The following is a 21,499-nucleotide window of genomic DNA, read 5'->3' on the forward strand; positions in this document are numbered from 1 at the left end:
CTCCTCGCTTTGTCAATCTGAGGGAAAGCCCGCCCACCCTCCCTAACGGGCCGCTAGTCTCCTCCATCTTCTTTTCCTGCCCCGCTTCTTGTTGACGCCACGTTCCCAACGGCAACCGCCTCTCCTCTGATAGGCTGGAGGCTTGTGATACATCCCTGTCACTCACGAGGCTGTACTGACAACTGATTGGCCCCCGGGGCTCTTCCGCGACCAGAGCAGGAGTGGGAGGAAGGGGCGGGGTTTTCCTTCGCGCAGGCGCACTGGGTTGGGAGGGCGGAGCCTGGATCAGACGGCTTTATGGCCTGTAATGGAGCGTGTCCGCTGGGCCTTTCCTTGCGCCGCTTGGCGCCCCGGCTGCCGGGACTGGCTGCTGGCCGCGCGGCTCGTGCAGCCCGAGGAGCGGGACCGCGTCCGCCGGCTCGTCTTTGCCCGTGATGCCAAGGCGGCCCTGGTACCCGGGGAGGGGGGAGCGGGGCTCGGGAAGCTGTACTGGGGGCAGCACTGCGGCCGTTTTCGCCTCTCGCAAGGGGGCGGCAGGGGGAGCCCGCTGACCACACTGTCCCGGTTCTGGGGCAGGGGGTTTTACTCCCTTCTTGGCCCACTACATTCTCTCCCCCTGCCCCCTCCCCTGCTCCTCTCTGCTAGGCTGGCCAGACGTCCAGGGTTGACCTGGGAATTGGATATTAATCTGTAGGAGACTGCTGAGAGTCACCCAGGAGATAAGTGACAAGGCGTGCATTAAAATAAATATTATTAAATGTTGGGTCTGATTTATACATTTGTCATTTTAAACACTATTACATTAATTATGACATTATTATTCATACACTGTTACATTGTAAAAGCTAGGGTTTTTAAACGCTAGTTTTTAAAATGTAATAGTCACATGCATTTGCCTTCGTGACACGCCGTAATTACGTCCTGGGATGTAACCTGGAATAGACTCAGACGGAGCTGGCAGCTCTCTGTCTCTCTGCCCTTCTCGTTCCCCTACTTTATTGTCAGATGTTGCTTGGGCTCTAGTCCCTGGTTGGAGGGCTTGGCCAAGCCTTCGATTAATGGTGTGATTTTTTTAACAAGCCACAAAGTTAGTACAAAGGGATCAAAACGTGTGGCAGAGGTGGTATCTTTTAGGCCAACTAGATGTTTGCAAAAAAACTTTCTTCGCAAGCTTTTAGGCACAGACCCCCTTCATTAGGCTTGGGAGATTGCAAAGATTGTGAAAGTTCTCCTAGGTGGAAATGAAAATTCATATCACAAAGGAGAGCTGAAGGTGTTTTCTGTACATGTCTTTTGTGGAAAAACTTTGTTCCTTTTTTGTCTTAATTGTGCCTTTAATTGGTGGAATGAGTAGCTGGGGCACAATTTAAGGTGTGACTACCTGGTTAATCGCATAGTAAGGGTAACATGTAGAGCAGGCCTGTGAGGCATTTATAATGGAAAGTGTGCTCAGTTTTCCTTATGTAGCCAAGAGGGGAGTAAAAACTAGGAGAGAAATTCAAGGTCCCCCTTGGAAAATATTAAGTAGTAAGTTTGAAACAAACTGAAGAAAGTTCTTTTTCACTCAGCGTCATTCAGGTGTGGAACTTGTTGGTCCCAGAGGCTGTGGAAGCTGACAGTTTAGCCAGATTCAAAAGGATTGGACAAATTCTTGGAGGAAAGGGGCATCAGTAACTATTGACATGCAGTCAATGTGACATCCAGTCAATGTGACATCCAGTGGATGATCAGCATCAGGGGAATTGAGGGTATAGCCTCTGAATCAGAACTTCCTAGACCTTAAATGCTGGAGGCTAGAAGTGACAGAAGAACAGTGGTGGGGAGAGAAACCCTGGTCAGAACTAGTTCTCTCTCCCTTTCAGCATCCACTCTCTGGCTCTGTGACGGGCAAGATGGACCTATGGTCTGACCAAGTAAATGGCAGTTCTTATGTTACTGTGGGGTGTCTTGAGTCTGAAAAGGTTGAGAACCCTGAGTTTTCTACAGCCTGCCTTCCCCAGAGAAGACTCAGGGTGACTTATACTAACACGGCCCCCCCCCCCAATGAAACATGAAAATACTGCCGGGGTGTAGGTTCTAGCCATGTTGGTCTAAGGACATAGGCAGGCAAGGTTCTTTGGGTGAATCTGATATCTTTTATTAGACCAACTGAAATAGTTGGAGAACAATTTTTAAGCAAACTTTCGGGTTCAAAAACCCTTTGTCAGGCTAAGGAAGTTTTAGCAGTTGATGTGTGCTCTTCCTGGATGGGATGAAAAGTAAAGCCAGAGGCTGGGCTGGTATGCATATAAGACAGGCAGTCAGTGAAAATGTAGATAGAGGAGTCAATGGGTGAGAGACTGGCTGGGTTGTGGGGGAGAGAAGGGGGATGAATAGAGAAGTACCTTAGAAGAAAATACTACAACACTCAAGTAGAATAATATGCAATAAACACCAGGCTCCCCAGACAATGCCTTGAAGTTCTGCTCAGCTCCCCCAGCAAGGTACTCTAAAAAGACAGTGAAAGAAAAGTCTTTCGCAACTTTATTTTGTGATATGACATCCAGTGGGTGATCAGCAGGGATCTTGATTTTCTCTGATTTAAAAAAAAAAAAAAAAATCCCCAATTTTTGGTTTAAAAAAAGTAACCCCAAATCCACATTTGTCCATAATTAAAATAAAACACCTCTCTCTCTCTCTCTCTCAATATAGAGAGATATGTAGATATCTATTATTAGTGGCATTTCATTTTAATCGTAGAAAAATGTGGATTTTAGGTTACCTTTTTTTTAATCCGAAGATTGGGGATCCTTTTTTATTAAAGGAAACCAGGATCCCTGGTGATCAGCATCATGCACTACAACACGAGCACACGATATAAAAAGACATAAGTTGATGCATCTTGGAAAAGTCATGGAACCTGAAGTTTTAGCTTTATGCTTATCTATAACAGCAAGTTGAGTAATATGAAATGTCAGACACAAAAACGTTTTAATGCTTTAGACCTATTTCTACAAACCCTCATTTAGGCTTTAAATAAAAGCAATACGAAGGGGAAAGCTAAGTTTTTCACTTGAATATGCTGTAAAGACATACTGTCCAATGTTGGACTTGTGGGTAGAGAGTATGCTAAATAGGCTACATAAAAGATAGAAAATCCTATTTAATTACAGTTTGATTTGTTAGAATGGGAATTGGTTTTTTTGTGCCTGGTATTGTACAGCATATAATGCTGCTATGTAACAAATAATAGTTACAATGGTGAACTGAGTGGATACATTTTAGCCTTTTTGTTAATTTACACCATGTTAAGGCATTTGTAAATAGTTATGTAGTTCAAATAATTAATATTTAGTTCTGTGTTGTCTTACCAATAATGTATATAAACTAAAATTATCACGGTAGAACTTTAGCAGTTACAACCTGTTCTTTGTACACAGAGTAGTAGTTCTATTTGTATCATCTTTAAATTATTTTATTTCACAGGCTGGGCGTCTGCTGATAAGGAAACTAATCGCAGAAAAACTGTGGATACCTTGGAATGAAATAGTCTTGCAAAGGACATCGAAAGGGAAACCTTTCCTGGCAAATAGCATATCCAGTATCCATTCCAATTTCAACTTTAATGTGTCTCATCAAGGGGATTATGCTGTCCTTGCAGCTGAGCCTGAACTTCAGGTTGGCATTGATATCATGAAGACTAGTTTGCCAGGTAATATGTTAGCATTATCAAAGCAAAGTTTATAATGTCCCCTTATTGAATGTTTTAAGGTTATTAAAAATCAACAAGTAGTTAAGTAGTAATTGTTACTGGAGAAGAGCAAGAATGAGCCAAAACTTTTATTTGATTTCTTTTACATCACAGGTTATATTTTTTTGCTTCTTTTTTGCTGTAACATTTTTGATAACTCATTTTGCTGTGCTTCTACTTGTATATTTCCACCCTTCAAGTTGAAAATACAACCATGGGCCAGCCAGTAGCCTCCTTGATTCTCCCTGCGATCTGCAGGACTGACATCTGGAGAAATCTTCATTGCCTGAATGTTTTTTAAAATGCTAAACTTCACAGAAGTTGCCAGTTTGCTTATTCATTGGCATAAAACTGGAAGGTAACCCGGTTATAGATGAATGAAATGCAAAGCAGAACACTGTAAATATAAATGATTTCTAGATGTGTTCCAAAAACATGTAGTTTTGTGACGAGCTTTTCATATAGACAAGTTCATTTTAAGTATGGCTAGATTAAAGGAGAGAAGTATACTGGAACTTTCAGCACCTGTTTGGTTTTTTTTTTACTGGCATTAATTCCCACTAAGCTAGTTGCTTCTTTAGAAAATTTATAAACAAATAACAAAATTGATATGAAACTGTAAGGAATCTATTTCATTTTCTGTAGAAGACATTTTTTTCCATATTTCCTCCACAGTCATCAGTTTGTCCATTTTTATGTGCTATGACACTTTTATAGTAAACAATTAATTATCCACTAAGTAGGATGTGGAGGGTAGGTGTGTGCTGCATCCTTCTCTGACCTTAAAGGAGTTGAAGAAGCATATATTGTATTTTCTTGCATATAACCTGCACCTCTGGGCCCAAAACCAGCTGGGGAAAATTGTGGTGTACATTATACAAAAGCAAAGGTCTCCACATGGGTCTGGAAATTTCAAGGGAGAGGGGAGGGTGGAGCAGTGGCAGTATTAATTGCTGCAGATCTGGGAGCCAGGGCCAGGAATGCCCAACCGCTCCCCCCACCACCTCCTCACCCCTCCTGTTCCCCACTATTTCTGCTGCCAAATTTCAGGACCTATGGGGAACCGCTGTCCCCCGCTGTGGACTGGACTGGGATAGTACATGGGGGTGTGTACAAATGGACCCACTGCACCAAGTCTGATCCAGCTCATGGCCTGGGTCCTGGCATGTGGCTCCAGAGTCAGTGTGTGATCTCAGAGTCAATATGCAGGGTTGGACTTGGCGCACAGCTCCAGTGCTGGTGTTCTAGTTTGGGTTTGGACATGTAGCTTCAGTGTGGTGTACCAAATTGGGCCCTGGTACGTGACTCTCAGCTCTAGAAACCCCAAACCTCTACTCCAAAGTAAGATTTTTTTGTCCTTCTTGGGGTCTTTCAAAACTAGAGTGTGTATTTATATTTGGGAGCATGTTATATGCGAAAAAATGTGTTATATGTAATATAGAATAAGACTGTCATTTGGCATATATAGTGCTGTATATGTTGTTTTTGCAGATGTATAAAATCCCTTGTGCTTTCTTCCTCATGATTAGCTAGTCATATCTTCTACTCCAGAGGAAACCAAAATATCAACATGAATCTCTAAAACACTGTTAAAGTTATTCTTTTTCCCTTCCTGTTTCCATTTGTTGTGTATAACAGAGTAAAAACGTAAAAGAACACCTAGGTGACACACAACTTCAGGGTTAAAAACCTTCCTGTCAAAACTATTCCAAAATCACTTTAAACTACAGTAAAATCTCTGTTGTTCGGCATCCCCAGGGTAAGGGGATTGCTGGTTACGTAAAAACTCTGGTTATCTGAAATAACCTGGCAGGGTTTTCAGGTAACATGGAACTGGGGTGGGTGGGGAGTGGGGGTGGCCACATGCATAGCGCAGGGTGGTGAGTGGCGGCAGTAGCCACCACATGTGAGCTTCCCCTCTCCCTCTGCAGCACCCAGCTGGCGGAACTCAGGGAGTGGGATGTCAGTGGTCGCATGTGGAGTGGCAGCAGCACAGGGTGGTGGGTGGTGGCAGCCATTGCTTACAAACTTCCTCCCACCCCAATGTCTGGCCAGGTGGCCAGAAACTCTGGTTAATGGAGTATTCCAGTTGGTTAAGTACTGGATAGTAATGCTGTGCAAAACAGCACCATTTTGTTTTGCCGTTTTGATGGGACAGTTTCATTTTGAGTTTCGTTTAATTTCGAAGCGTTGTTCCATTTTGTTATGTCGAAACCGTTTCCCTGTTTCAACGCTGTTTTCAACGTTTCACCTATAGGCTATAATGGGGAAGCACGAAACTGCCTATAACTTTGTCATTTCTTGCCTGATTCGAATAAAACTTGCAGGAATATAACACCTTCTGAGGCCATGATGCCTGCCATTCAAAGAGATTGGTGCAGGGGGGTTTTGGGAAACTGCACCTCAAGCTGCTGACGAGCAAAACTTGTGTCACGTGTGTGCTAAGGCACAGCAGGGTAGAAAACTTCAGCTGAGGTCATGACGCCTGCCAGCTTTCAAGGAGATAGGTGCAGGGGTTTCTGAGAAACCTCACCTCAGGCTGCTGATGAGCAAAACCCATGACACGTGTGACTTTGTGTGTTAAGGTGTGCCCTCACTGGTGCTGGGGCCTCTATACAACACGGTAGTGTGCCCCAATGATGCCTCCTCTTCTCCTATAGTCTTAGACTGGTCCACCACTTTAAATAACAAGTAAAATAATAGCTTAGTGAGCAGCAGCACTGTAGCACCAGCAGCATCTCTGGTAGCCAAACTGTTACAGAGCCTTTCTTTCCTCTCCTGCAGGAGCTTCTTTAGCAGTTGCTGGAGAACTCTCCCTGCCAGCCCCAGCCCTGGGGCTTAGATGTACCCAGGACCCTGAGTCCTTCCAGTCAGGTGTTAGGGGTGTTGGTTTAAGGACATGGCACTGGCACACAAGGTCCTTTAGGTCAATCTAATCTGGTATATTTTAACAGACCAACTGAATAATTACAGAAAGATATCTTAGCACGGTTTTGGGTTGGAAAACCCTTCATCAGACTGAGGAAGCACCTGCAGTTGGTGTGTGTGCTGTTCCTGTATGGAAGGAATAGTAAAGAAGCCAGAGGCTGGCATGCAATGCAAGCAAGAAAGCCAGTCAGTGAAAATAAATATGGAGGCGTCGAGGGGAGAGGGACAGGCTGGGGTGGGGGATAAGGAGGATGTAGCAGTTGGGGTAAAAATGGAGACGTAACTGGGGAGTCAGATGTCCAGCAGGTTCTAGTGTGTCAGAATTCCAATGTCTATATTGAGTCCGTGAGTTTCTGTACCTATTACCTAGGAGGCTGATGAAGTGCAGTTCATAGGCTCATCTGTGAAAAGTGGTTTGTATATTCAAACAAGCACTTAACTTTGCTAACCACATCACCAGAAGCCAACTTCCTGCAGTCCAGAACACACTGAATGGGTCCAGGCCATGCCATGACAAGACACGCAAAACCTGCCAACAATATCTCCAGTATGGGAGATGTCTTCACAATACAATATGTATCTCCACCAGGGTGCCAAGTGTCCTGATGGAAAATACGTGGAGACACCAAGCAACAACTGTGCACCAGAATGAGCACACCCTGAAATTCTATCAAAGACAGCAGCAGAACACAACCTGTCTCCAATCTCTTAGGCCTTATCTTCAAAGGAAATTGAGGATTCCCTAAGTACAGAAATCCATGGATTAAATATAGACATTGAAATCCTGACACATTACAACCTGCTGGACATCTGACTCCCCAGGTACCTCTCCACTTTTACCTGTGGAGCTACAACCCCCTTCCCCCCCACCAGGCCATCCCTCTCCCCCTGAGGCCTCCATTTCCATTTTTACTGACTGGCTTTCTTGCATTGCATGCCAGCCTCTGGCTTCTTTACTATTCCTTCCATCCATGAACAGCACATGCACCAACTGCAGGTGCTTCTTCAGCCTGACAAAAGGTTTTTCAACCCAAAAGCTAGCATCCCAGACAGCTAAGCTGAGCTCACCTGGAGCCTCACAGCTCCACTGCAACCAGCAAGCCGCAGGCCTGTCAAAGACATGACGGGTCTGGGCTTTCCCTAGCCAGGACTGTGTGTACGTGTGTGGTGGCTGGAGGTTATGGCATCTCCTACCCACCTTTCACCAGGGAGAGCCTCAGTCCTGGCATTTCCTGGAGCTGCCACGTCATCAGCAGTCCCACCTGGCCTCCTGACCCTGGCAGAGTGCAGTTTTAGTGGTCATGCTCAGGACTTGGGGCCTCCTCCTTCCCCATAGCCCCAGCCTATACCTCCAATTCATCCTGACATGGGAGCTCAGCAGGGGCATGTTCTTCCCCTGCTGGCTGGTGAGGCAGTGAGTGCCCCATCCAGCTCTGAGAGCAGGATATTAAATGGTGTTTAACAAATGAAAAAAGAAAAGGAAGGAAATAGGTGCCGACAGAATGAGGAGGGTGGCATTCACTCCATCTGCACCTGGAGCTTGGAGAACCCCAGGAGCAGGAGGTTCACCTTGAGGAACACCAGCTGCTCCACCAAACCAGGATCCAAGCAGGTGCAGTGAGGTGACACTACATCCCCACAATGCTGAGCACCCTCCCGTTCAGAACACTGGTCGGTGAACAGGACAGGTGTTCCCAGGCAACCATTCTTTTTTCTCCTGTTGTCAGTGAAAGACAACTTTAATGCCTACTTTGCCACTTACAGCTTAATAATAAACATTTGTTTAATATAAGTGAAAAACAAGAGAGTTAATTTCATATTACAGAGATTACAAACCAGAACTATTCCTTAAAACAAAATGTGTAATTTGTCAGTTCTCCTATGACAATATTTTATCACTATGGTACAAGGGGGAAAATCATAATTTTCAAATTCTGTTAAAAAAACAAAAACCTTTTGTTATTGCCATACTGTTGTCCTTTCTACTATATGTTTATAAATTAAAATTAACTAAAGTAATATTTGTATTTGAGGTGTGGAAATAAAAATGATATAAGCATTTAGTCACTTTGGCATTGTATATTTTAATGGACAGACCCACACTAATATAATTTAGTCTTCTGTTTTATGTACAAAATGTTGCAAGTTAGTTCAGGCAACAAGATTAAAAGTGGAACTAAATTTTCATCCCTGGTGTAGCAAACTCCTGCTATTTTTTCCATATTAGGCTTTGTCTAGAAGCCTCCTTTTCTTATCAGAGTAAAACAACTTCTATTCTGTATGTGCCTTTCCCTTGGAAAAGATTGCTGTCACTGAAAGCTCCACGAAGTGGTGCTGTTGCTCTGTGATTGCCAGGTTCATAATCTCTTTGCACGTACAGGTTTGTATATGAACATCCCTAATCTCTTTTTCTTGGCTGCTACAAGGACAAAGTGTTCACTGTTTGTGAAATACACTAAGGTATTCTTCAATATCGCATGTCTTTTAACTGAACACGAGGTACTACTTCATTAGTATTTTCTAATGCCTACCTTACCAAATCCCTTGCTACTGCTGTTATATCCCTCAGTTATTCCTTGCACTGTCCTGACATGATTGTGTTGTATAATCATTTCTTTTGTACATTATGTGCAAGCATCGTGAATCATTTCAGCTGAATTGCTGAAATGCTGGAGGGAAAAATTCTTGTGGACGATGTATTTTATTGGACAAACTGCATTGTTGGGATAGACAATGCAGTTGGTTCAAGGGTACTGCAGTTCCTTTCTTCAGATCTCTGGAAGGATACTGTGATACCTAAAAGCTTGCCTCTGTCCATCTCATGCAGGCAGTTGGTCCAATAAAATATATTGCCCACAGGAATTCTTGCCTCGCATATTACCTGGACTATCTCAGCAACAACACACCATCTGATCACTACCGTAAAATATGTTGCAATTTTGTACATTTCACTTATAAGCATGAGCAGACTAAATGCTGTGAAACATTTTTATATTTTTATTTTTTTCCATATTGCCTGTTCCTTGAGTTGAATTTCATCTTGTATATACAGAGTAGTGATAGTTTTCTAGCACTTAAAGGTTCCACTGAACTAAGAGGACAAATTACATGCAATTTTCATCACTCTCTTCCCCTGTTTAGATTAATGGATTATATGCATTATATGTTTTTGTTTTAAATATGTTGTTATCCTGCAGAGCATGATTGTGGCAGTCTCATCTACTCTTTGCTAGATCAATAGAATAAAAATTTTTAATTTCCTAAATAGAAATTATTCCAGTACTACTACTAGATTTAAATCATGTTCCAAACTTAATTTTGAAGACTGAGCTTAGTGCTTTCTAGTTTGTTTCAGATTGTGTTAAGATGAACTCTTCAGTCATTTGAGAAAATGCATGCCTTTCTGTACATCTGTTAATGGAAGTAATTACATATATATCATTTTACATGAGAAGCAATACAACAAAATGATTTTTAAAGCTTTGAAGACTGGCATGATAAGCGTTCTTAAACTAATGCCTGTGAAAAAGTTAATTGAGTTCCTGATTTTGTGTCAGTCTTTTAACCCAGGGGCATGAACTTTTATAATGACAACTATTAGCTTGACTTAAATAATGTGTAGTATGTTGATATACCAGTACACACAACTTCTGTAACACAAGTTCATTTTCAAAGACTTTAAAAAATAACCATGCATTATTAAAGAGCATATTAGTTTTTGCAAAATTCAGAACTTTACTTCCAGAGCCTTCCTGCTCTGGTACTGAATTTATAATAAGTCAGGTAATATTTTTTTAAATAGAATTCTAGCCATTGATTGGATTATCTTTTTTTCCCCTCATCTTTCCTAGACTAATCAGAATCTGACTTATCTTATCCAATAGTTGGTTTGATCCTGAAATTTCTGATGTTGATTCAAAATTCAAGTATCTAAGCCACATAACATTTGCTGCCTTGTGTTCCTGAATATTTCAAGCCTACACTGAAGCTTATTAGAAGGCATGAGAAGTTAGTTAGTTTTCTAAGTTGGTCAGCCAGCCTAGGAGCAATATTTGAAGTTTGTGAATTTGTGTATTAAAATCCATAATCTCTTTTTCTTGGCTGCTAGAAGGACAAAGAGTTCATTGCTTGTGAAGTACGCTAAGGTATTCTTCAATATTGCTTATCTTTTAACTGAACATAAGGTACTACTTCATTATTATTTTCTAATGCCTACCTTACAAAATCCCTTGCTACTGCTGTTATATCCCTCAGTTATTCCTTGCAACACCCTGATACAGTTTCATAGTTGGTAGAGTCAGAAGGGACCAGAGTAGATTGTCAAGTCTGACCCCTGCCATGGCAGGAAAGAGTACTGGAGTCAAACGACCCCGGCGAGGTGTCATCCAGCCTCCTTTTAAAGATCCCCAGGGGGTTTAACACATGATTGTGTTGTACAGTCATTTCTTTTGAATAGAAAGCATCTGATGTCTGTAAGCATTTAGTCCAAACTAAAGGGCTTGAAAAATGTGCTAAAGCTGTTTTCATAGAAGATGTCTGTGCATGATTTTTTTCATCATGCACATCAGCTTCCACATGGTTCTTCACAGAACAGGACCTTCATCCAGTTGAAAGGAGGCCAAGACAATTGAAGATCTATTTTCGCTGCAGCCTTTGTTCACCTTGGTAGCTGTTGAGATTCTAACATCTTCTGCCAGCTGTGCCATTGGGGTCTTGTAGACCCGTGGCTGGGCACTAGGCAGGCTTATTATAGTGGTGACTCATACTCACCATGTCACAGCACCATCTGTGGATATATGTGGCTTTTCAGGAGTGAGAGCATCGCTGCCTGCTGTCCCCGCCACATCATGGTGGTGCTATCGCTGCTTAGTCTGCGACTGCTTATTCGTCAGAGGTATAGTTATATCACAGGTAATTTTCCATGAAGACCATTCCACTTTTTGTTACTTGTGGATGTGGTGGGTAGTAGCATAGCTCTGCCACCAGTGGCATCCTTCTCTTGATCAGAAGCACAGAATATGAAGTCACCATCACCAACACCCTGTTCCACCAGAAAAAACAGGTACAAGACATCATGGCAGTACCCATGATTTAAGCATTGGTACTTGTCGCAGTGCACTCAGGTGCCCTGCGCCTGAGAGTGGAGACTGCTCTGGGCAGACCCCTAGTGGCAGAAAGGGGGAGGCTCAGCTGCCAGTCACCAGGGCTGCACAGGTGCTGGTTGCCGGGGCAACTGGTAAAACCAGCTGACCAGGAAGGGGCAGGGCTTATCCCTTCTTAAGCCCAGGTAGGAGGCCAGGAGGGCAGTCCCTCTCCAGCAGCCATGGGAGTAGGGACTCAGCTCGGACAGACAGAGGGGAGGACTCTGGCAGTGAGAGCATCCCCCGGTCACTGCTGAGGTTGGGGAGCCCTCCCCCCCCCCGCTCCCTCACTGTCTAGTAGGGAGTAGATTTTTGTTTGACCAGACGGTCTAGTTTTATGTTGTAGCCCAGGGGCTTTATGTTTTATGTTTACTGTTTTGACCGAAGGACTTGGCAAGGCTATTAGGGGTGGAGGAGGCCTCATAGGAGCTCCACCGTAGCGTGGGGTCTCCTGGTGCCGGAGAGGGCGCAGCTTTGTTTGGGGGCGCATTGGCCTCAGCCCCGGAGCTGGGGGGCGGCAAGGAGCCCCAAGAGAGAGGGGGGCGGCAAGGTGCCCTGGGAGTAAAGAGGAGGGCCAGAACATAACAAGGCCCAGGTCAAACCACGTGAACGCCATCTGCAAGGCTTGGGCTGCGGGGTAGGGGAGGAAAAGGAGCCACAGGTAGTGCCCCCTGTCACCAGGGCGTGAAAAAATGGGCAGCCTCCCGCTGATTACGACCATCTTCTAATCAAGTGAGATCAAGGCATGGCAGGCAAGCAAGCAGGCGGTTGGCCTGTTACAGGAGGGCGGAGCCACTCCCAGAAAGACTTCGATATTGATACTCCTGTCACAGTACTTTATTGACTATGTCATAATTTGTGTCTGTGATTGCAAGGATACATCACTCAAGGTATAACAGGAGCTGACAATCGCTGGACCAATCACTGAGTCATCCATTTAGTTATGTCACTCAAACCGGTTCCTAAATGATGGCTGCAGCAGAAGCAATGCTGATGGAAGGTCAATGTTGAAGGACTCAAGGACCCAATCAAGTGGCATCTCTTCCACCAGGACCTGAATGAAAAACCGGCAAATTCCAATTAAGAATGGGGGAATGTCAGTCGTGCTTGGGGTACTTTCAAGTCCCCTGTCAACAGCTTCTGTGGAGACACTTGGATTCTCTACCAGGAAACACCAGGACTGACTTTGTGAGAACACTGGGAGACCCAAGAGCTGGTCAGCTGCAAGGCCTTGTGTGCTTGGCAGAATGACGCCAGCTCCAAGCAAAAGAAATTGAATCACCAACCAACCAAGGCAGAGGTCCAAAGGAGGACCTGCGATATGAAGACCAAACGGTGGGAAGACAAATGAAAGGAGATTCGACATCTTGCTGATATCCATGATATGCACGGTTTCTTTAGTGGCACACCATCTACAGTAGATCCCTGATTTACACAATTTCAACTTACATGTGTCTCGCGTATACGCAACTTTTTATTAGGGTCCAAACTGGAAAATGCCCATTGAGATGCGTGTCGTTCACATATATATGCGAATGCTTGTGAGATTTGCATATATATGCAAACGCCTTACAAAATTTGCAGGCAGAATCAAGCGGAGCTGTGCCACCATTGTGGTAGCAGTATTTCAAGATGCATTGGTGAGATGCTAGACGCGCCTCCTAAAGGCAATTCCACCGAGAAAACGGGGGAAAAAGGCTATGACTAAGGTATGTATGGGGTACTCAACTCCTCACTATTCTGTTATTTCCTATGGGGAAGGTTGTCCCGACTTACGTGAATTCAACTTACACAAAATTCCCCCAGAACGCAATACTCGCGTAACTCGACTGTACAGTCTGAGGACTCGGGGATCAACCCCCTTGAGACCTGAGGATGGAGGAGACCTGATTAAGATAAGGGGAGCTATTAATGCCTGTTGGAGCATTTTGAAGACCTCCATCAAGACTCTGTTGTTGACAAGAGTGTTCTCAACTCCATCCCACAACACCTACTCAGAGATGATCTTGGAATCTCTCCAACCCATGTGAAGGTGAGAAAAGCCCTCAAGCAGATGAAGAACAACAAGGCATCTGGAGCTGATAGAATCCCTGCCAAAATCTTCAAGCGGAGGGGAGGAGATTTTATCACTGCTCCATGCCCTCATCTTAAGGAACTGGAGAAATGAGGTAATGGAATGATGAGGAAATCCCAGATGACTGCAGGGATGCCATGATCATGTCAGTCTTGAAGAAAAGTGACAGGTCCAACTGTAGAAATTACAGACGGTTTGTTTTGCTGTCCGCCACAAGGAAAATCATTGCAAGAAGCTTCCTGAATGGTCTCTTTAGCAGCGAGACTTGGAATGAAAGACGGACCCTGCCAGGAGATGCCCCAGTAGTAAAGGAGAGTCGCCACAGAATGGTTGCAGGCAGCCCGATATGAGATGACCCCGGGGCTGACTTACCTGCAGGAGCAGAGAAGCCAGAGCCAAAGTGGCATGAGGAGCCAGCGAAGCATTTTATCAGTGCATACTCCCTGCAGCTTAGAGGGCACATAGGTGAAGACGTCAGAGCACCTGGTGGGCCACATCCAGCCTGCAGACCACATTTTGTCTGCTCCTGGCCTAGGCCCAAGCAAGAGTGAGCACCATTTTAGGCCATGGTGACCCCACAGCTCAGCACTGCTCAGTATGTGTGTAGACTCCAGATACCCTGTACAAAGGATCCATGTTTAGTTACCACCCCCACCCCCACCCCCAAAATAGCATAGCTATATTTTGTTTTGATAATTTATAAGCAACCTTTATAATGAGTTAGGGACTGTATAGACAGAGTATTGAAAATTCTTGGATTTTCTGTCCTCGATAAAATGAGAACTAGAAAGCCAACATAATAAAAGAGGAGTTTACTTCTTGTGTTAAGAACCTTAAATTTAAGGGTGGTGTACTGGCAGCAAAGTCGAGTCATTCTGGCCTGAGATCTAGCACTCCAGTTGTATTCTGTTACTTCTTTGGAGTTGGAGACTTTTATTGCTGCCTCTTAGTTTGTGTTTAGTTAGTTTCTTTATCTTGGATGAAAATGAAGACTTCTTTTTCTTGGGTGTATTTATCCAACCATAGACTAGTACAAAGCTTATGTTTTGGTCTCCAGTATTAACTGGAGGACCACAGTGAAGGTGGTAAGAATGATTCATTGAGAAAAGAGATCAGAATTTAAGAATATGAAAGTAAATGATCACTTAACATTTACAGTAGTGTTTTTAAGTATGTGCTTGTCTCATAGCATCTTGAGTGAATTAAAAACATCTTTGGCTTCACTTTTTCAATGATTGAAAAGGAAATGAGGGAAAAGAGGCTACTGTAATTTTGTTTCTTCAGGAGAAATCATCTGATCAATTTTATTTTATTGTTAATTTTAACAATGGAGAAATGACTACATCTTAACATTTTTAGACAGAGATAATGACACTTTAATTGAAACTGGTAATGGTGGCAGAAAACGTAATATACTCGGAACATTAGAAATGTTTGTTAAGAAAAAAATGTTGAAAGTGATGTACTAACAAAGAGGATGAAAAGTTGTAGGGGAAAAAAGCTAATGGAGAAATTGGTCAGAGAGAAGAGGAACAGCAAATATACTTGTCTGAATAATAGTGTGGCTTTTGTTCTGCTCCTACAGTTTCGAGTAATGATGACAGATTCCCTCTGATTTGTCCTTTGACTCTAAAGAGGAAAAGGGGCTAGACAGAATTGTGCATGGCTCTTGGAGAAAAGGAAAGACTTCTCAGTAGAAGGAAAATGGAAGTAATGAAGTGCATTAACAAAGTCTGCGAGAACAAAAAAGAAAGACCGGTTGAACCACATGTTAGTTTATGTATAGAAGTTGAGTTTTTAGTAATATTGTCCATTTCTAATGCTAAAATTACTGGATTCATCTCTACAGGTTTTTTGTTTGTTTGTTTCAAGAAATGTAAAACTAGGGAGAGTGTCTTTATTCCTTCATTATAAAGACTTCCTCTGTTTTAATCGTCTAGGGAATATAGTTCAGAGCTCTGACTTACCAATTTCAAAGTTTGGCGATAATGTCTTAGAAAAAACTTCCTACTTTACAGATTGATCTTTAAAATGGCAGAAATATATCTTAAAGGTGTAGCATCCTTGCTCAGAAAGTGAAAACATATTAAGACTGCATTCTTTTGATGTAATTCCTTCCTAGCAGAAGCTTTGATTTTTAACAGTGGAAGACAGTAATGTGTGGCTTTGCCATTGGCAGTTTTTCAGGAAAACTTTGACTGAGGTAAGCTTTTCTACTTGCATAGTAACAATGTACTCTTGTCTTATTCACATTATGGTGTTAATGACCAGGACCATCTCAGGTTTATCTTTGCTAGGCATACTATATGTTGCAGTTTTGTTACAGAAAGTATGGGCTGTTAACATATTAATATGTGTTAAAGGGTATTTTCAGTAAGAAATACTTCAGTCAAGAAACCATCTGGAGGTAGTGTTTGAAAAAAGCATCCTACTACTGACTTGAAATTATTTCTCTCTGTGCCATTTATGTTTTCTCTGAATATATAGGTTCTCATGTGGTTCCTGTCAGTGTATAATTGGAGTGGTTCCAGACATGAAAAAGGACAGATATTTCTTTTCCCTACCAGCTTGCATTTTGGTGTGATTTGGATTTGATTTTGGGAAGAATGAGAGGGGATGCATGAGAATGAGACCATTTTGATGTAATATGTTAGAGAAGAGGGGAGGTTTCCATTTAATTATATATGTTGAGAGAATGTTGGATATATTTATCTCTTTTGAGTAGGGTTCGAATTACGCTTTGACTCTTGGGGAGGGGATCTGCAAAAAAAAATTGGACTGCCCATCACGATGCCCTAATAAATTTGGAGATATTTCCCCACCCTCCTGGTTATGATTTTCAAATCTTACAGGGGGGCTCTAGTCTCTTATGGGGGGGCTCAGCCCCCCTGAGCTCCCCTGTAATTCAGACCTTGCTTTTGACATTCAATATTCTTGGACAGACTTCTATGAAAGCTCCAACTACTTAAATAAGCAAGGATCCCTCTTGGTCAGCAGTTTCATTATTGTAGTAGATAATACATTGTACAGAGTAACTAAATGTGGTGGATGATGTGTTACTGACTTGATGCATTCTGGACCAGCTTGAGCTTTCTTAGGGTATATAGGCTTTCATTCTTAAAAGACTTGTAATGGTCAAGTCAGTGGAAGCTGAATCAGCATAGAATTCAGTATGATCAGGAGCAGTCTTCTGACTAGCTGCAGCTAAAAGACATGGGGGGTCTTCCACTGTGGCATTTCGGTATGCCTTCCAGATGTTGGATAATCGTGTTTTAATTTAGAGCAGTCCTGGACAGCCACTCTAATTAAAACAGCTCATCATCATGTGCATTAAGCTCCACCCCCTAAATCCCCCCACATTTTAAAATGGCTGCAGGACACTTCACCTAAAGCCCATTCCACAAGGTTTAGATAAAGCTCCTCTGCAGCCATTTTAAAATGTGTGGGGCTTAATACACATGACGGTGAGGCAACATTGGAGCTTTCTAATTAGAATGCAAACACGCACATGTATAGGCAACCTCTGCGTCTTCAGAAATGGTGGCTATGAGGAAGAGAATTCTTCAGAGTGCTTGCCTTTTCTCACCAGCATTGTCTCAGTATTTTCTGGGTTCAGAATCAACCATGAGCTCTTTATTCAATATGTGAATGGCTGCTCATAGAGAGAGCCTTGAAATGGTGCCATTTGTTTTCAGCATTCTGGGGATGTAAAGCTAAAATATAAAGCACGTATAGTGGTAGTGTTTGTCTCACAAGAACTTAATATGGCTACTGCATGCAGTATCTGGGAAGACATCTTGTAGATCAGTATCTGAGAGGTGGGGGAGTATTTAGGCATTGCATAGGGCAGTGGGGGCAATCATGCCACAGGTTGTCCACCTCTGGAATATAGTGGTCCTGGTAACACATTTTTTCTGAGATCTTTTGGATATAGCTTGACAGATCTGTAAATATAGTAGATGAACTTAAAGCTCAGCTTTTCTTTAAAGTGTTCATTTTGGAGGCCAGGATTTACCAAGGTGTGTGATATTGCAGCACTCAGTATTACAGTTTCATCAAATGCAGTACAGTTTTGAAGACCTGGTAACTTAGCATAAATATAATGGCATTGTTCACCAGCAGTGTCTGGTCTTAAGTGTATTTAGAGACGAGCAGAGTCTTGCTTATTTAAGTCATAAATTGTTTCTAAAAACCTGTCTTCCAGCAGGAAACTCTGAGTGCCATTTCTGATATCTTCAGTCACTCCCTCAGCAACTAGTATGATGTTGTCTTTATTGAAAGTCCGCTTCTTTAAATTTCAGCCTGAAACCATGACAGTTTTCACAACAAGTACTACGCACTTGTTATCTTGAAAAATACATGTTAATTGCCATAATTGTATGGACATCTATAGTAAAAAATGTGAGTTTCGGTGCAAAATTTCTGCAGTACTTCAGTTTTCTGTTGAAATATGTTGTACATCCTAAGGTTATGAACCTTATGAACTTGAAAGTTTAGGAGAGGGTTGTAAGTTCCATCAAAACAAATAATGTCTCTCTCTCTCGAGTTACTTATTGCAAGCACAAACAGTTAAGAGTGTGGTTCATGAACCTCTTAAGGAAATAAAGACCTGTCTTAACTGCTTTTTTTGCAAGGGGAAAGAAGAATCACATTAGTAAATCATACCAGTGCACTCCTCAGTTCTTGATCTTCCCACTAGCAAGTTTATATTACGGTACGATGTTTGGCACAGCAGGAACCTACAAGTAGTAAATGAGACTACTACTGAAATTATAGAGCATCTGCCATTTTTTAAACTTAACATGCCAAGAATTAATTACACACAAGTGTACTCCTGCTGGAGACCATATACCACATTTCAGTGAATTAGCTAATGACTGAGATATGGCGTTGTCAGGTTAATTGCTTGTGACCTCTCTTCAGTCTTAGCCTGGGCAACACTTGGGTCAAACTTGTCAGTGTGCCAGTGGGTGGGTCTGTTGAGTTCATTATAATTTAATGTTCCTTCACACATAATGCAGGTTTGCTTAATTAACATTGATTTATTGTTGTTTGATCCAGTGCATCTTAACAGTTTGCTTACTGTTTTAAAGAATAAATAATCCTAAAAATAAATGCAAAATTCTACAATAATTGGTTGACAGACATTGATCCATAGTTTCATTACCTGTTTTGGGGGAATCAGAATATTTCTGTTAACCTAAAGGAAAAATTAGTCTAATGACGGCTGAACAGCTAACAGCTGTCCTTTCTTGTACTTGTTAGCAGATGCATTTGAATTGGCTTATGCAGCACCTTTAATATTGAATTTGATGATATTTGGAAAATGGTTACTCCCTTTTTCATGATTTAAATGGCTACCTGTTTTGGTTGTGGATTTCTTAAGGAGATTATATAGTACATCTCAGTTTTAAGATTTTTATTTTCAAGGGTTAAGTGACTCAGACTTTTTAATATTAGTTTTAAATCTGTTTTTTTTTTTTTAAAACTTGAACCTACTGTTAATGGAAATACTGGCCAAAAGTATGTAGTCAGATGATAGCTGTTAAAGCAGAGTGTAGGAAATAATTTTGTCCAGTTTTGAATGATCTGGCATAGATCATTTTCTTCCTGTTGTTATTTAAATTTCTTGGGGCTTACAGCAATGACAGTATTATTGCGGGGTTACGTTATGTGGTCTTTATGAATCAAACCTTAACTTGATGTTTTTGAGGTAATATACATTACATTATAAAAATCTCAGTCATGATTTAGGTCATGGGTGGGCAATTATTTTGGGCGGAGGGCCACTTACCCAGTTCTGGCAGGCTGTCCAAGGCCACATGGGTAGCCCTGCCCCTTGACAGTTGCCCTGCCCCCTGGTCACTGTCTTGGGACCAATGTCCCAGGGCCAGCACCAGTGGAGCCCAAAGCGGGGCACAGGCTGGCAAGGGCCTGTGGAGCCAGGCTACGCTGCGCCAACAGGGAGAGGGGAGCCGGCCCGGCTCCATAGAGCCACTGCTGGCTGGGATCCTGTGCTCCTGCCACCCTGCTTTGGGCCCCATTGGCACTGGCCCTGAGAAATCGGTGCAGGCCCTGTGCTCCCACTGGCTCCCCGCCTGCTCACACCCAGTGCCCCCCAGCCCCACGGTACAGGCAGGGGGCAGTGCACAGCCCTGAACCCCTGCTCGCTGGCAGGGAAGAAGCTGGTGCTGAGCGTGGGGAAGAGTGGCCCCTTACCTGCCCCATGGCCAGTGCCCCATCCTGCAGGCACTCACAGCCCACGTGGGGCTGTCCAGAGCAGGCACAGGCAGCCCCGGGCAAGCTGCAAGCGCCTGCAGCACAGGGCGCTGGCCATGGGGCAGGTGAGGGGCCGCTTTTCTCCAAGTAGGGAAGGAAAAGCTGAGTGTGGAGAGGGAAGTGGCTCCTCTCCCACCCCATGGCCAGTACCCCATGCTGCAGGCGCTCGCAGCCCACTTGGGGCTGTCCGGAGCAGGCACAGGCAGCCCCACATGGGCTGCAAGCAGCTGCAGCGTGGGGCATTGGGCATGGGTGGGGAGGGGCTGCTTTCCTCCCCCCCACCCCCCTTGCGCTCCTTCCCTGCCTGGGCTGGGTGGGCCCTGCTGCTGTTGAAGCCCGCTGGGCTTCTCCTGGGTCTTAGTGCCCTTGGTTCCTGTCATTTTTGACAGGAACCAAGGGCAGAGAAATATTAATTTTCCAAATTTTTTTAGGGGCCCCACGGGCCGGACAGAATGGCCTCATGGGCCGTATCCGGCCCACAGGCTGTATTTTGCCCACCCCTGGTTTAGGTATTACCACAAACCTGTGATTACTTGACTTTACAGGGACAAGATTACAACCCATCTAGAATCAGGACCTCTTTTGCAAGCTTAGAGACTCAATCAAAATAGTCACCATACCTTTTAATGACTCTTCTTGATGGTCCTCCATTTTGCCTAGTAGGGAGGGTATTTATCATCACCCAAGTCAAATTATTGACTTCCCAGTGGGGCCCATGCTCAGGTGGCAACCCTGTGGTCTCACTTGTGCTATACCACAAAAAGTGGCAGAGTAGTATAAACAACTGTCTCTCACCCCATCCTCATCAATAAATTAAGCAACTGTGGCATTGATGCCTACACAGTTGGATGGGTAAAAAATTGACTGATGGGGCACACCCAGAGAATAGTGGTGGACAGGTTGTACTCAACCTGGCAAGATGTGAGCAGTGGGGGGTACCCCAGGGCTCAGTCCTTGGGCCCACACTGTTTAACATCTTCATCAGAGACTTGGATGAGGGGGTGGAAAGCACGCTGTCCAAGTTTGCTGATGACATTAAGATGTGGGACGAGGTGGACACACTTGAAGGGAGAGAGAGGTTGCAAATAGATTTAGACAGACTACAAAAGTGGGCAGATGAGAATAGGATGGGGTTCAGCATAGACAAATGCAGGGTGCTGAACCTTGGGAGAAGGAATACACAGCACACATACAGGCTGGGGAGTTCCCCTCTTGAAAGCTCAGAGGCGGAACGGGATCTTGGAGTCGTTATTGACTCCAAGATGCACATGAGTTGCCAGTGCCAGACCGCAGCCAGCCATACCTTGTCATGCATCCAAAGATGCATCTCAAGCTGGTCCAGAGAGG

The 21,499-nt window shown here is 43.5% G+C and overlaps 1 protein-coding gene across 2 annotated transcripts in view; it reads left to right on the forward strand.

The window, feature by feature from the left end:
• Positions 1-287: 287 nt before the first annotated feature.
• AASDHPPT (aminoadipate-semialdehyde dehydrogenase-phosphopantetheinyl transferase) overlaps positions 288-21,499 on the forward strand; it is an 82,738-nt gene continuing 61,526 nt past the window's right edge. For both annotated transcript variants that reach the window (XM_019524645.1, XM_019524647.1), the window contains exons 1-2: positions 288-451; positions 3,466-3,691. In XM_019524645.1, coding sequence (XP_019380190.1) covers positions 308-451; positions 3,466-3,691 — 370 coding nt within the window. In that variant the 5' untranslated portion in view covers positions 288-307. The remainder of the gene's footprint in view (positions 452-3,465; positions 3,692-21,499) is intronic.

This window comes from Gavialis gangeticus, unplaced genomic scaffold (genome assembly GCF_001723915.1).
Source record: "Gavialis gangeticus isolate Ggan-Ray unplaced genomic scaffold, GavGan_comp1, whole genome shotgun sequence".
NCBI lineage: Eukaryota > Metazoa > Chordata > Crocodylia > Gavialidae > Gavialis > Gavialis gangeticus.